The sequence below is a fragment of the Aedes albopictus genome, chromosome 2 (assembly GCF_035046485.1).
Source record: "Aedes albopictus strain Foshan chromosome 2, AalbF5, whole genome shotgun sequence".
Classification (NCBI taxonomy): Eukaryota; Metazoa; Arthropoda; class Insecta; order Diptera; family Culicidae; genus Aedes; species Aedes albopictus.
This window is the reverse complement of record NC_085137.1, coordinates 131,817,085-131,832,673: the sequence shown is the minus strand read 5'-3', so window position 1 is coordinate 131,832,673 and position 15,589 is coordinate 131,817,085. Positions and strand designations below refer to the sequence as shown.

At 39.3% G+C, this 15,589-nt stretch overlaps 1 protein-coding gene across 8 annotated transcripts in view; it reads right to left on the bottom strand.

Moving 5' to 3' along the window:
- The window catches only part of LOC109417689 (ankyrin-3), a 591,898-nt gene that overhangs the window by 18,143 nt on the left and 558,166 nt on the right, over nt 1-15,589 (bottom strand). For 6 of the 8 annotated variants that reach the window (XM_062850448.1, XM_062850447.1, XM_062850452.1 and 3 more), the window contains 2 exons: nt 13,164-13,448; nt 8,275-9,228 (listed from right to left, as the gene is read on the bottom strand). In XM_062850448.1, coding sequence (XP_062706432.1) covers nt 8,275-9,228; nt 13,164-13,448 — 1,239 coding nt within the window. The remainder of the gene's footprint in view (nt 1-8,274; nt 9,229-13,163; nt 13,449-15,589) is intronic. The other 2 variants (XM_062850453.1, XM_062850454.1) reach the window with 1 other exon arrangement.

The following is a 15,589-nucleotide window of genomic DNA, read 5'->3' as shown; positions in this document are numbered from 1 at the left end:
TTGCACACTCCATGTTATTCTTATGAGATGTGCAACAATTGGCGAATTTTTAGCCGTGCAACAATTGGAAAATTACCCTATATGATATATGTTTGGTGCAACTCTAAAATATATTCGGAAAAGTTTAGACTACCGTCGTGCGGGGCTTCTTTATACACTTTTTCATGGTTCTTCAACTTTATGACATTATAACTCCCAGACTAGTGAATGAATTTCCGCAATTTTTATACACAATAATCGTGAGTATGTATGTAGGATGTATGCAAAATTTGAGCTTAATCCATCAATAAACAAAAAAGTTGTTCATACACCAATCAGACACATCTCATATAGAACCGGATGGGGGCTACTTTGGACATTTTTATCTATAACAAAACTGCATTTCAAACTCCAGGTTTATTTAGAAAACTACGTTGTAAAGCCTGTATCCGCAATAATCGGGACACAGAAATACACCTGTAACTCTGCATTAGATACATTAAAATTGCTCAAATTTGGCTCCATAACATCTTGAGATGTGTTCATTTCACCTGCAAAATTTCATATGGATCGTTGTAGTACTTTTTTTTGTAGCGATGAAAGAGTAGAATGTGCGCCATTGAATTTTGTACAGACCCTAGTTTTGCTTGCCAGCGCTGTAACTTTTGAATTTGGCGAAGAAAATGGCTGAAATTTTGAACACAAACCTCTCAATCTACATTTGTTGCATAGGCAAAATTTCAAAAAAATTGATGCACTATCAACAATTTTATAGTCGAAACATGTATTGGAACTGACGTGATTTTAGCCTCTCAGACAGCAATCAGTCAGCACCCTTTATTGTTTCGATTATACTATTGAAAGTACTATATCAATAATAATCAAATTTTGCAGGCATAATATACACGTAATCAACTATCTTCTGTAAAAATTTCATGAAAATTGGCAGAGAAATTCAAAAGTTATGAATAGGCAAACATCACACATGAAAAACACGAATATTTTTCACTAACACTCACCCTTATCAACACCAGTAACTTTCAAACCAAATGATCAAAGTTGATGAAATTTTGCAAGAAAGTGTCTCTATAAGTATCATAGCTGCTAACGAAATTTTATTATTATCATCACAGAACTTTGAACTGTGGCGTAAAAGAACCATCTACCATGCGAATGAAAATTGGTCATGATTGTACAAAATGCTTAAAACCACGTCTGTTTGTTTTTCATCCACAGTTAAAAGTAATGCATCGACTTTTATGAAATTTGGCACACATAATAAACATACACCAAAGAGTTCTCGAACAATGATTTAGCCAATTTTACCGATTCATTACAGAGCTACAGCCGTACTTCTGTGTCCCGATTATTGCGGATACAGGCTTTACCAATACTGTAGCATACTGTATCATACATAATTTCAATAAAAATATGCGTTTTAAGATGGTTCTGTGCTATCTTTGGTATTATGAGCAGCGTGATATTGCTATTTAGATAGCCTGAAAAAAGGGACCATCAATCCTTTATTTGGGTCAAACGGTCATTTATAACGTATAACGATACAAATATTCGATTGTATATGCTACGTTGATACATTTTGAATGAATTGATCAACTATTTGAAATTTATGAACTGTAGAAACAATGCTTACAGACCAAATGTTCTGATACGTTATATATATTGTTTTGGTTTATTCGATGTTTTTTCGCGTCCTGACAAGCAATAAACGGTCTGTTTGAAAAATAATTTCAACCAAATGAAGGGAAAACTATTGCTTCATAATAGTCCCTAAGACACCAAACTGATTTGAGCCATATTTTGAATTCAAAAAATCCATGTTCAAAAGTGTCCAAAGTAGCCCCGCATTTCAAAAGTAGCCCCGCACGACGGTAATTCAAGAGATTCAGACATTTCTGAATAGTTTTGTAAGAAAGTGTTCGACAAGAACACTAAATCCACGATGTTCATGAGTTCAATCCTCTTTGGAGCCACCAAAATGTGAGAAATCTAACAAATATTATTATCCCTGAATGACTGTTCTGTTCACGGAATTTCTATCAAAATAACTAAAGGAAGGAGTTTCCAAAAGAATGAAAGAAAATATGCCAGGTAAATTTTGATAAATTTTTGGTGCAACTCTAAAGGTGATCTTTAGAGAGCATTGGAACAGTTTGGGACTGATTTGAAAGATTTAGAAATTCCGGAATAGTTTTGTGAGCTAGTGTTCAACAAGAATACTAAACTCACGATGTTCATGAATTCGATCCTCTTTGGAGCCACCATATTGTGAGGAAGTATTGAAATCCATCAGGAATCTATCGACTACAATTCTTGAATGACTTTTGCAGCATTTATATTGAAATAACTGAAGAAGCAAGTTTCGACAAGAGTTAGAGATAACTTTCCTGCCAAATTTCAATCTATTTTGGTGAAACTAAAGGCAATGCTCAGAGTTCTGTGGATAAGTTTAAGAACTGGAGATATTCATGAATAGTTTTTTGAGAAAGTTTTCAATAAGAACTCTAAACTCATAATGTTCTTGGATTCGATCCTCTTTGGAGCCACCAAAATGTGAGGGAGTATTGTAGTGCCCAAAGGCTATTGAATGATTTTTCGCGAAATTACTATCGAAATAATAAAAGATACTAGTCAAGTGGAAGATTTTCAAGACTGGTCGAAGATATTCAGAAAACCAAGAATAGTTTTACGGAAAAGCGTTCAACAAGAACTCTAAACTCACGATGTTTTATTTGTTCGATCCTCTTTGGAGCCACCAAAACGTGAGAATGTATTCCTTTGGAAAAAATGAAGGAAATTCTTTCAACCCGGGAGCAGTCGTGTCGTGTACTGTGTACCATTAAAATTGCACGATTGTAGTATACAGCTGGAGCGTGATGTCACTGAAGGTGTTAAACACTTTCTTCACTTTCCCTAGTTTAAACACATGAGAGTATGAACAAAACTCTAACATGAACCCGTTTCGTACCTTAAATAAACAGACTTAATATAATTGAAAATTAAACTGACTACGCTAGATAAAATTCTCAAGAGTAGAAGCACGTGCATAGTTTCTCTTAAAATTTATTTGTTCACAATAGCGTCTTCTGCTAGCTAGTTTATGGAAGTGTATACTGAGCGATGGTTCTATATGAAAACTTTTGTATGCATTTCGCATTTTTTTTTCGCTGGCTTTGGTGTTACCACAGACAAACAGACATAGTTCTCAAGTCGCAATCATCGCATCGCACGATTTAACGGTCATTTTGAAAACGAAGTGTGGTTCAGACTGTACTCGCATGTGCCATGGTGGCGCTGCTGTGCCTACATCAACTCTCAATTTTGGGAAGAAATGAACGCGACACCGATGAATGTTTACATAAAATGACTCATGTTACATCGAGCAAAGGGAAACAACACCTGCAAATGAATGCTTCAGATTAAGCATTATAGAGGGTGCTAGTGAGATACCAAACGATGCTTTTGATACAAATTTATTCTAAGTAATATGTCTGTTTGTCTGTAGTGTAACCTCCTGATATTAAAAGACTCCCAAAAAAGAAGAACTCTATCTAACAAGGAAATATCAACTCGTTTTAACAAAGAAATATCGGAGAGATCTGAACTAAATTCTCTAGTAAAACTTTTTCAAAATCAAATGGAATCCGTGGAATATTTTTGATACGAGATGCACTTTACAAACCACAGAAATTTCGAACACAACTATTACTTTTAGAAAAAAATCATGTCACAATTTGAAAAAAAAAAATGTGAAATTGATCCGAATGGAGGAGCCGGCTTTCTGATACCTGAATTATGAACTTTTACAACAATTTGCAGCCTTTAAGAGTAAACTGTTCAGTGCGTGGGAATTGATCGAGGAATTATTTACGAAGAGATTCTCATCAATAATTTAGGCTAGACTTTTAGAAAACTTTAGAAATTCCTTCTCAATGCCAAATTAGATCACCAAACTAATGAGGGTCGTGAGTTTTATCCTCTCTGGAGCCACTACAATGTGAGAGAGTTCTCAACATATAGGAAGCGAGGGATTTTATTTCTCAATTCACGAAAGTAGACCCAGAACCCATGTACTACTGTTTGATTAGGTCAACGAGAGTAGTGAATTTTATCCTCTATGGAGCCAAAAATGTGAGGATGTGTTCAACTTAGAAGAAGCGACATGTTTTTTTTTCAATCAAATGTCGTTAAGTATACTCAGAGGTCTCAATCTTTAAAAACTATCAATACAAAAACCAGTAAAGCACTTTAGAGTACTCTCGAAGAGATTTAATAGAAGAAAACATTCTCTGGTTGTCCCTTGATAGGTCAATCCTTATCTGAATAGAGTTAAGTATCCCAGCCTATGAAAACGCAAACTTGTGGCTAGTGGAAATCTTCCTTCTCTTCTTCTGGTTTGTCAACCCACAGTCATACTCATCGGTTTAGTGGTTGTGGGCTCATAAGAGCTACAACCAAAATTTTTATTAAATGTGTGAACAAACAACAAGTTTTGATTGTTTTCTTGATTTTTCCCATTAGGTGGCAGTGTAAGCTACCAACCATAATCGTGTTTGGTATCTTGGTAGGTAATTGTTTGCCCAACTTCTTACTAGAGAAATACTGGGATGAAATTGGTGATGGAATTTCTAGAAGTAATAAACTAGAGTTTGTAGAAAATACTGGTTAAAAAAAAATAAAAGTCAAAAGTTTCAGAGAGCTTTACGTCTAAATCACTGACAGGAAAAAATGTTATATCAGTTCCTAATGCAGGCCTTCCAAATTAGAAATTTTTTTTAGCAGAAACTCTAAGTGCCATCTCTCTAGACTGATTTAAGTCATAGAACACCAGCCTCATACTCCTCACTGGAGCCACCAACATGTAAGTTAAAAGAGGCGAAATATTTGATTCTTGATTATCATCAAGTAGACTCAAAATTCATATATTTTAAGACCTACCACAACCTCCTCCTCTTGAATATCCGAAGACACCATCTGGTTGTTTACTGGTTGGTTGATGCTTTCCTAAATGGGGTTGAGTATCCCCGCTTGCTTTAATACAAGCCATGTGTTTAGTGGAAAACTTCCTTCGTTTAGTTTATTAAAGGGTGGCTCTCATTTATATAAAAAATATATCAATCAAGATGCAAACCCATACTTTCAATCACTGATCCAGTTGGTTTGGGTTCATAAAAGCTAAAGCCAAAATTTAGATTAAACCTGCTGAAGCTTTACGAGCTTGAAGTTTTGTTGATCAGCTTGTTCAAATGAATGGGTAAAAAACAAGTTTTTGGTTATCGTCTCGGTTTTTATCGTGACACTGTAAGACACCTTTAATAGTTTCGATTGTCTCGATAGGTAATTCCATTCGCGGAATTTCTGCCAGGAATAGCAAACAAATTATGTGGAATTGCTGGAGGAACTTGTAGAAAGTAATAAACGGAATTTAAAGAAGCTGAGAAGGAAAAATGCTGTATTAATTCCTTATGCAGATCTTGACAAGTTTGTCCATTTGTTGAAATAATTTATGTAATATGAATTGAATGAAATAATTTATGAATATGAATTATTTCTGGCGGATTGAAGACATGAAATAGAAGGCACACGAATGTCATAAGCCTCATGCTCCTCTTTGGAGCCACCAAAATGTAAGATAGAGAAAGCGAAAAAAAAAATCTTCCCAATTGTAGACAAGCAAAACACAACTTCCGTTGTGAAGTACCGCTGAAAACCTACAGCTCCATTTGATTTGCAATTAAGCGTTACTGGTGTTACACTTTTTTCTGAAGAAATTTCGAAAGTGGAATCATCACTTGACGATTACTGGGCCTTTTATTTTGCACAGTACTTAACGAGGTGGAAACTAGCCATACATTTTAAGAAAAAAAAATAGGGGAATTTCAGAAGCTGTTCAATGATAAATTTTAGGAAAAAAAAAAGCCTGGGTAATCTGTTGATGAAAAAGAATATTTCAACAAGAACTTTGGCAAAAATGACTGCGAAATTAGAAAAGGATTATTTTAAAGCAGACCAAGATCATGATTAGGGACAATGGAAATTCGCGGCAAAATTTCTTAAATTTCGCAGGCCAATATTGCGAATTTCGCGGCACCATATTTTTGGTTGTATCGTTGAAGAAAACACCAATTTTGCATGCGTAAAGAATGATTCATTTAGATTTTGCGAGGCGTAATCATAAATTTACACAAAAGTAACAAATTTTATGAAAAATCAGAAAAGAAGTAGATGTAAAATGCATTAAATTTTTATTTTACCGTATCCGGAATCGCAAATTATTTTATGAAGCTTAAAATTTATCAGCTTATTAATGTCTAAAAATTTAAAATTGATGGAATTTTGAGGTTATTTTCTAAATTTTGTCGGATTTCGCGTCATTTCGCGGGATTTCTTGAATTTCGCGACCACTGCCCAATTTCGCGGATTTCGCGGCTTCCGCGAAATCGCGAATTTCCATTGTCCCTAATCATGATCCTCATGTTCCTTTTTGCAGCCACCAAAGGGGTTTCATGATCCCAATAACTCCTCCTGCTTCTCATACTTCCTTATAGGATAGAGAAAGTGGAAGAAAAATCTTTTTGACTGTTGTCGAGAAGATACATAATTTTCGTACCGCAATGACAAAAAAAACTAATTTCTTTAGAGACGAACCAGCCAAGGGCTGAAAGTCTCTCTAATAAAGATATATAAAAAAAAACCTAATTACTTCCATGCACACAAAAACGAGAGTAGTTCTGTCATTTCCTGTGATTAAACTGAATAAACACGTATAAAAGTAAATCTTCGCTTAATTATATGAGCCAATAAAAAAGGATCAAATTGTTGTTAATTCCATAAACACGGCTGTGTCCATCGTTCATTAGGTATGTTTCACGAATCTGTTAAGTCATTTGTCTAAAAAGAAGCTGTGTTTCTAGTAAAACTTCAATCTGAATACCACTACAAATTTGTCCAAGGCCGGAATGTCAGAGAAATCGTTGAAGAAGTTGGTGAAGTAACTTCTCTAAAGAATCATGCCGTAAGATTTACAGATATGTATTAAGAAATGAATTCGAACATGTCTGATTGAGCTAAACGATATCACATACTAAGCATTCTGAGTTTTTTTTCGAATACCTCAGTGTTGATGTTTTTTTCAAGAAATTACTTTATAAAAGATTTTAGCTTATACCGCAGGATAATTCCTATAAAAAATCTCGATCAAGTTTGATAGAATTCCCTAAAAAAATGTTAGGATGTATTGTGTAAAAAATGCAAAGAAAAATTGCATTCTATTGATATAAAAATAATTTCTACAAAGCATTGGAGAAAGGCCTACAAATTTAAAATCAAAAACGAATTCTTTGGTGTTTTAACCAGAGTCGAGTTTTAAAGTCCTTCTATGATTCAAAACGGATTTAACACCTTGAACACTAGACGTACATACGAGGATTATGAGTTCGATCCTCTTTGGAGCCACCAACATGTAAATGACTATTTATTACAGAGAAAGTAAAATAAATTCTTCCCAGTTGTTGTCGAGCGGATTCAAAACTGACTGATTCGTCTATCCTTATCCCTTGAGTTCCAATCTGTCGTTCAAATTGTTGATCATTCCATAAGCACTGCTGTGTCTATAGCTTGAAGGGTATGCTTTCTTAAGTGCGTTCGCCTAAAAAGAAGAGTTCAGCAAAAATGTCTCTCCAAACGCCTCAAATTGAACACCTCGTACCAAATTGAATTGAACTTCTCGATGAAGTAACCTTAAACACGTATTATTCTCTGCCAAACCGATCTTATTGGTGTACGACTTCTGCGTGAAGTAGTGCTGCTAAGTGTAAGAGTTAGTAAAGCCCCTAGCTCGAAGCTACCCTGAGAAATCAAAAGCAAACCGTTAGAAAGTAGTTCTGAAACCAAGTAAATAACAAGAACCAAAGTATAACAAAACCAAAAAAAAAATCTTAAAATGGAAATCAGGGCTAATATAGAAAAAGAAAAAGGCCATAACAAGCGATTGTTGTTTGTACAGAACGGAAAAGAAACCATTCGGAGGGCACTTCATTACATCGTATCCTTCCACCTACTTCTCGTGGTTCTTCTCTAGAATACTGAAGTTTTAAATCATACAATCGAACCGATAACTCGATTCGTTCGAAACACAATAACCGAAATACCACTTGCGTTCGAGATAATGGTATAACACAGAGGGGAGGGTTGGGACTAAACCAATTGTTTCAAGAAGTGACAGAGGGGGTGAGTGTGTTGTGGTGATAACAGATTAAAATTTTGATGAAAAATTACCTGTTTCGTCGTCATCGCTCAGCTCGCCGCCAGTTTCATGCAGGGCTACATCAGATCCGCTGGACGAACCACCCGTTCGGCTGGAATAGCTAGCCACACCGGTAGCGCTGGTCGCTCCCGGTTGCGTAACCGTAATGGACGGAGTGGGACAATTGGAACCGACCGGTTGATCGGGTGCCAGATCTTTCCCGAGACGATCTTCGTCGCTTTCCGAACTACTTCCGCCGACGATGAACTTTTGCGGGGAATCATCATCGTCATCCTGCGGCGATTGGTCGATCACGCTCGATCGCCGGTCGTCGTCCTCCATTTCGTAGTCGTAGTGCTCCTCGGTGATGATCACCAGATTGCTGTTGTCGTCTTCGTCGGTGGCGTTCTGATCTTTCTCCATCTTGGCATAGTTCTCCGGCGACGTCTGCACAAAGATAAACTCATCTATATCTCCGGAGTAGTCTGCTGCGACCTCGGATATATTGTTGTCCGAGGAAATAATCACAATCTGTTCGGTTTTCTGTTCGCCTTCGCCCGGAGTCGAGAAGGACTTTTCGAACATTCGTCCGGCATCTACCCGGAGTGAACCAGGCGAAGGATCCATCCTGTCTAAACTGTATCTTCGATCGTTTGAAACATCTTCCAAGTTGACCGATGAGATCTCTTTTGTCACAACTTCCGTCTGTTCAACTCCTTGATCATCACCCGCCATAGCGGGCGTCACTTCCCACTCAATATCCTCCACATTTGGCCTGTGGGCCAACTGTGGGTTGATCTTGACGTTGATCTTCGAGTGTTTCTTGATCGTCCGAACTTTGCCGCTTTTGTCCGTTTCCAGATCCAGCTGTTCGAAGTCATCCGGGGACTCGTCCCCTTCAAGGTCTTCCTCGTCTTCATCGTCACCGGTGGTGTCGTGCTCGGCGATCGCCGCCTGAATGATCTCCTGAACATCCTCGACTACGGCTGTTGATCACGATCGCAGACGGTGCGCACAGGAAGTGGGAAGAAAGCCACAAACACGAACACAAGCGATCACGTGGTTGGTGGTGGTTGGTTGATTGGTGCACATGACACGGAAAAGCGAACGGTGTGAATTTTAGTTCAATATTTGGTGGGTTATTCATAAAATGGTAACGCGCATATCCAGGCATGGTCGAAGACGTGGTGCAGTAGAGACGAGAGTTCATTCGTGCCGAGGGAACGGTTGTGCACGGGAGATTTGTTGTGAAAACGGTGTGGAATTGTTCCATGTATTCATTCAAACGGTTTGTAGTGTGTCGTAGGATTGTTGCGGCGGTTGATAGAAGATCACGAAGATGGGACGGTTGAAAATGGGTTTTCGGAAGGTTTGATTTAGATTAGTATAAAACAAAAACGAGTTTGAGGGTTGTGATAATGGGAAGGAATGTCTGAAGAGTGAGGTAACGTGTTCCGCTTGTTGATATGCTGTAATTGGTTCAACATTTCGGATTACATACTAGAATTTAAAGTTGCGGGATGATGTAAATTTCTCAAGAGATAACAATAATAAAAAGAGACGAAACATTCTGGCATTTTTTTTGTCCAACAGCATGTTCATCAGGCACAGTTTCAAGGCAATCAATAAATAGGATTGCATCAGCATTTTGTAAACAAATATTTTCAGGACTATTTAGGTTTTTAGGGTTCAATTCTTGTACATCCTCACCATTTTCAAGGATTTTTAAAAATAATCCTTCAGAAATTTCTGTTTTTTCTTCTTAAAGAAAACTTGAAATTTCCCTGCAGATTTTTTTTTTTTTTTTTTTGAGGAATAATTGAAGTCTTTCTCAAAGCAATCCTTGGAGAAATTCCAAGAGATGTCTTCGAAGGAATTTTGAAACAATCGTTGGATAAACTCCGGAATGAGGCATTGGAGGAATTCTCGAACGAATTCTTGGAAGACTCCTTGAAGAACTTCCATTTTTTGGGAAACTTTAGAAGTAATTTTTGAAGAAATTTCTGATAGAATCCTTGAATAAATTCCTATCCAATCCTTGAGAAAATTGCTAATAGAATCGGTTTTAGACTTCCTGGGAGTATCCTTCAGAGTTATTCTGAAACGAATCATTAGAGGAATTCTGGAGTGTTTGGAAGAAGTTTTGCAGAAATTCTGAAACATTGTTCTGAAAAATGTATGGAACAATTTCTGAATGAAGCCTCGGAGAAATGTCTGAAGAAACAATTGATTGAACTCCTGGAGAAAATCTTAGAGTCGGTGTCAGGCCATTCGGCCGAAGGTCATTAGGCCGAAGGTCATTAGGCCGAATGGTCATTAGGCCGAATGGTCATTAGGCCGAATGGTCATCAGGCCGAATGATCATTGGGTCTTCTTCTTGCCGTTACGTCCCCACTGAGACAAAGCCTGCTTCTCAGCTTAGTGTTCTATGAACACTTCCGCAGTTATTAACTGAGAGCTTCCTCGGCAAATGACCATTTTGCATGTGTATATCGTGTGACAGGCACGAAGATACTTTATTGATGCTGAATCTACTGATATTTTTTCCTTCTTTTAAACATAGGCTGTTCTTTCTAGTATCATTGCTAAAATAGTTTTTGGCGCAGAAACTGCTGATATTCAATTCATAAATTTTTCCGTCTTTAAAACATAGGCTATTCTTTCTAGTTTCATTGTTAAAGTAGTTTTCGGCAAAAAATTTTTGGAAAAAGTAAAAACAACAGATCTCTTTACAGGCTCATAACGGCTGATTTTCAATTCATCCTGATGACCATTCGGCCTTATGACCATTCGGCCTAGTGACCATTCGGCCTAATGACCATTCGGCCTAATGACCTTCGGCCTAATGGCCTTCGGCCTAATGACCTTCGGCCTAATGACCCAGCATCCTTAATCCTTGGAGGAGTTTCAGAAGGAATACTTGAAGAAATAACTGCCACAATTCTCGGAGAAATTCTTAACAGGATTCTGAGAGAATCCTTGGCAGGATTCGGAGAGAATCCTTGGCAGGATTCGGAGAGAATCCTTGGCAGGATTCGGAGAGAATCCTTGGCAGGATTCGGAGAGAATCCTTGGCAGGATTCGGAGAGAATCCTTGGCAGGATTCGGAGAGAATCCTTGGCAGGATTCGGAGAGAATCCTTGGCAGGATTCGGAGAGAATCCTTGGCAGGATTCGGAGAGAATCCTTGGCAAGATTCGGAGAGAATCCTTGGCAGGATTCGGAGAGAATCCTTGGCAGGATTCGGAGAGAATTCTTGGCAGGATTCGGAGAGAATCCTTGGCAGGATTCGGAGAGAATCCTTGGCAGGATTCGGAGAGAATCCTTGGCAGGATTCGGAGAGAATCCTTGGCAGGATTCGGAGAGAATCCTTGGCAGGATTCGGAGAGAATCCTTGGCAGGATTCGGAGAGAATCCTTGGCAGGATTCGGAGAGAATCCTTGGCAGGATTCGGAGAGAATCCTTGGCAGGATTCGGAGAGAATCCTTGGCAGGATTCGGAGAGAATCCTTGGCAGGATTCGGAGAGAATCCTTGGCAGGATTCGGAGAGAATCCTTGGCAGGATTCGGAGAGAATCCTTGGCAGGATTCGGAGAGAATCCTTGGCAGGATTCGGAGAGAATCCTTGGCAGGATTCGGAGAGAATCCTTGGCAGGATTCGGAGAGAATCCTTCTCAGGATTGTGAGAGGACCCTTCTCAGAATTACCTGAATGTTTGATGGAAATACATTCGAAAATTGGACACATTATAGTTGAAACTCAAATCACATGATCATGATTCGTATTTCAGATTATTTACACGATTGAAATGCTTGCAAGCATATGGAACACGCTACCATCGAGTTCTTAGACAGAAATAACAAGCGTAAAGTAACGCTTACGGAAAAGAAAGAAACTAAAGCAAAACCTTGAACAAAACGAAATTCAACAGAAAAAATGAATTCAATGAAAGACGAGAAAAATCCCAAACCACATACCCTACCCATCCAAACTGCTAAAACGGAGCAAAACTTTCAACTCAATTCTTTCAGAGATTCATTTACAGTAGGAGATTTAGCAAGGGCAAGTTCCAAACATTTTTTTTACAATTATGTGCATCTGACCCTACAATATAACCGCTAACACCGAAGAAAGATCGAAGGAATACAGGGGGAGTTAAGTCACCTATTCACTACGACTATGATCGAGGGAAATAATTGTACTCGTTAGTATTCACAAACCTTTCTATATCTAATAAGTAATAACAACTCATTCTAAAAGACGTTCTTTTTAGATGTAAATATTATGTTCTGGTTTATTTCAATTCAAGACTTGAAAACTGTTTTTAAGAATCTAGTAGACGGAAAGTACTCAACAAAACGTTTTAGAACACGAAATGATCACGAAACGATGAGTCAAAGTTAAGAAACCATCAATCTATTCTATGCTGTCAAAATAGTAAGGACAAATGGTCACACCGGTTCACAAACACTCACTCGTAAATCCGTACAAAATCACAAATACACACACACGCACACAAACGAACAAATTTAGATTAACTAAAACAGACAAACGAATATTATCCGTTGCAAAACTAAACAAAAATACTAAAACAAAATTTAGCAGAGTGAAACAATGGAAAACGAAACTAAACATAAAACAAAACACAAAAAACTAAGGACGAATTGGAATAAACCCGGCAAAAACTTGTCGTCAGCGAGTTATGTAGGAAGGAAGGGATCTAAACAAACTGACAAACCAAAGAAACAAAACTTGGAGATCGAATGTCGGTAATCTCCAATCGATAGAATAACAACAAAATCATTGTGATAGATAGAAAGAAGAATGTAGATTCAAAATTGGATAAAGTGGGGATCGGAAGAAAACGGGGAAAAACTGAACGAACTCACTACTAACAACCACGGGTTAGTTAGTCGTACTTACCTTCGGCATCCACAGGGATCTGTTCGCTCACTTGTGGCTCCTGTTGCTGTTGCTGCTGCTGTTGGGCGGGAAATGCGTACTCGGCTGGGCTGGGTGGCGGCGTGGCCAGGTCACCGTCCTTCTTCTCCGAAGCAATGCCCAAGATGGCACTTTCCCTTCGAATTTGCTGGATTGCTTCAGTGTTGTCCGGCGAGGAGGCCGCCGACGAGGACGTGGATGGTTCCTTGCTCGTTTTTTCATCGGTTTCGTGCTCTTGTTTTTCGTCCGCTGGCTCGTGGGTTGATTCTGGAGAAGAGGATGGGGTAGATTAAAAGACGTTCGTAAAAATGCGAAAATCCTTCTAAGCATTATGAGAGACGCTTTCTCAGGTTTCTGAGAGCATTCCTCTCAGCATACTGAGAGAATCCCTCTCAGCATACTGAGAGAATCCCTCTCAGCATACTGAGAGAATCCCTCTCAGCATACTGACAGAATCCCTCTCAGCATACTGAGAGAATCCCTCTCAGCATACTGAGAGAATCCCTCTCAGCATACTGAGAGAATCCCTCTCAGCATACTGAGAGAATCCCTCTCAGCATACTGAGAGAATCCCTCTCAGCATACTGAGAGAATCCCTCTCAGCATACTGAGAGAATCCCTCTCAGCATACTGAGAGAATCCCTCTCAGCATACTGAGAGAATCCCTCTCAGGATTCTGAGAGAATCCCTCTCAGGATTCTGAGAGAATCCCTCTCAGGATTCTGAGAGAATCCCTCTCAGGATTCTGAGAGAATCCCTCTCAGAATTCTGAGAGAATCCCTCTCAGGATTCTGAGAGAATCCCTCTCAGGATTCTGAGAGAATCCCTCTCAGGATTCTGAGAGAATCCCTCTCAGAATTCTGAGAGAATCCCTCTCAGAATTCTGAGAGAATCCCTCTCAGGATTCTGAGAGAATCACTCTCAGGATTCTGAGAGAATCCCTCTCAGGATTCTGAGAGAATCCCTCTCAGGATTCTGAGAGAATCCCTCTCAGGATTCTGAGAGAATCCCTCTCAGGATTCTGAGAGAATCCCTCTCAGGATTCTGAGAGAATCCCTCTCAGGATTCTGAAAGAATCCCTCTCAGGATTCTGAGAGAATCCCTCTCAGGATTCTGAGAGAATCCCTCTCAGGATTCTGAGAGAATCCCTCTCAGGATTCTGAGAGAATCCCTCTCAGGATTCTGAGAGAATCCCTCTCAGGATTCTGAAAGAATCCCTCTCAGGATTCTGAGAGAATCCCTCTCAGGATTCTGAGAGAATCCCTCTCAGGATTCTGAGAGAATCCCTCTCAGGATTCTGAGAGAATCCCTCTCAGGATTCTGAGAGAATCCCTCTCAGGATTCTGAGAGAATCCCTCTCAGGATTCTGAGAGAATCCCTCCACGCTGATTGGTGGACTCGATTTTCTGAGTGCTGCACTATCATGAGCGGTGCAGAAAAAGTGCTACACCGGTGCAGCACGAAAATAAAAAACGAACATTTTCGGTGCAAAAGTGCTGCACCGGTGTAGCACCACCGCAAAAACGAAAACGACATGAGAGAATCCCTCTCAGGATTCTGAGAGAATGCCTCTCAGGATTCTGAGAGAATCCCTCTCAGGATTCTGAGAGAATCCCTCTCAGGATTCTGAGAGAATCCCTCTCAGGATTCTGAGAGAATCCCTCTCAGGATTCTGGGAGAATCCCTCTCAGGATTCTGAGAGAATCCCTCTCAGGATTCTGAGAGAATCCCTCTCAGGATTCTGAGAGAATCCCTCTCAGGATTCTGAGAGAATCCCTCTCAGGATTCTGAGAGAATCCCTCTCAGGATTCTGAGAGAATCCCTCTCAGGATTCTGAGAGAATCCCTCTCAGGATTCTGAGAGAATCCCTCTCAGGATTCTGAGAGAATCCCTCTCAGGATTCTGAGATAATCCTTCGCAGGATTCTGAAAAAATTACTTCCCAGGATTCTGAGAGAAAATCCTTCCCAGGATTCTGAGAGAAACCTTCCCAGGATAATCTGAGAGAATCTCTCACAGGATTCTGAGGGAAGCCTTCTCAGGATTATGAAAGTATCTTTTTCATGATTCTGAGAGAATCCTTCCCATGATTCTGAGAGAATCCATCTCAGGATTCGCAGAGAATCCTTCTCAAGATTCGGAGAGAATCCTTTTCAAGATTCGGAGAGAATCCTTCTCCAGATTCGGAGTGAATCCTTCTCAAAATTCGGAGAGAATCCTACTTAGGATTCTGAGAGAATCCTGCTTAAGATTCTGAGAGAATCCTGTTCAGGATTCTGAGAGAATCCTGCTCATGATTTTGAGAGAATCCTGCTCAGGATTCTAGGAGAATCCTGCTCAGGATTCTGAGAGAATCCATCTCAGGATTCGCAGAGAATCCTTCTCAAGATTCGGAGAGAATCCTTTTCA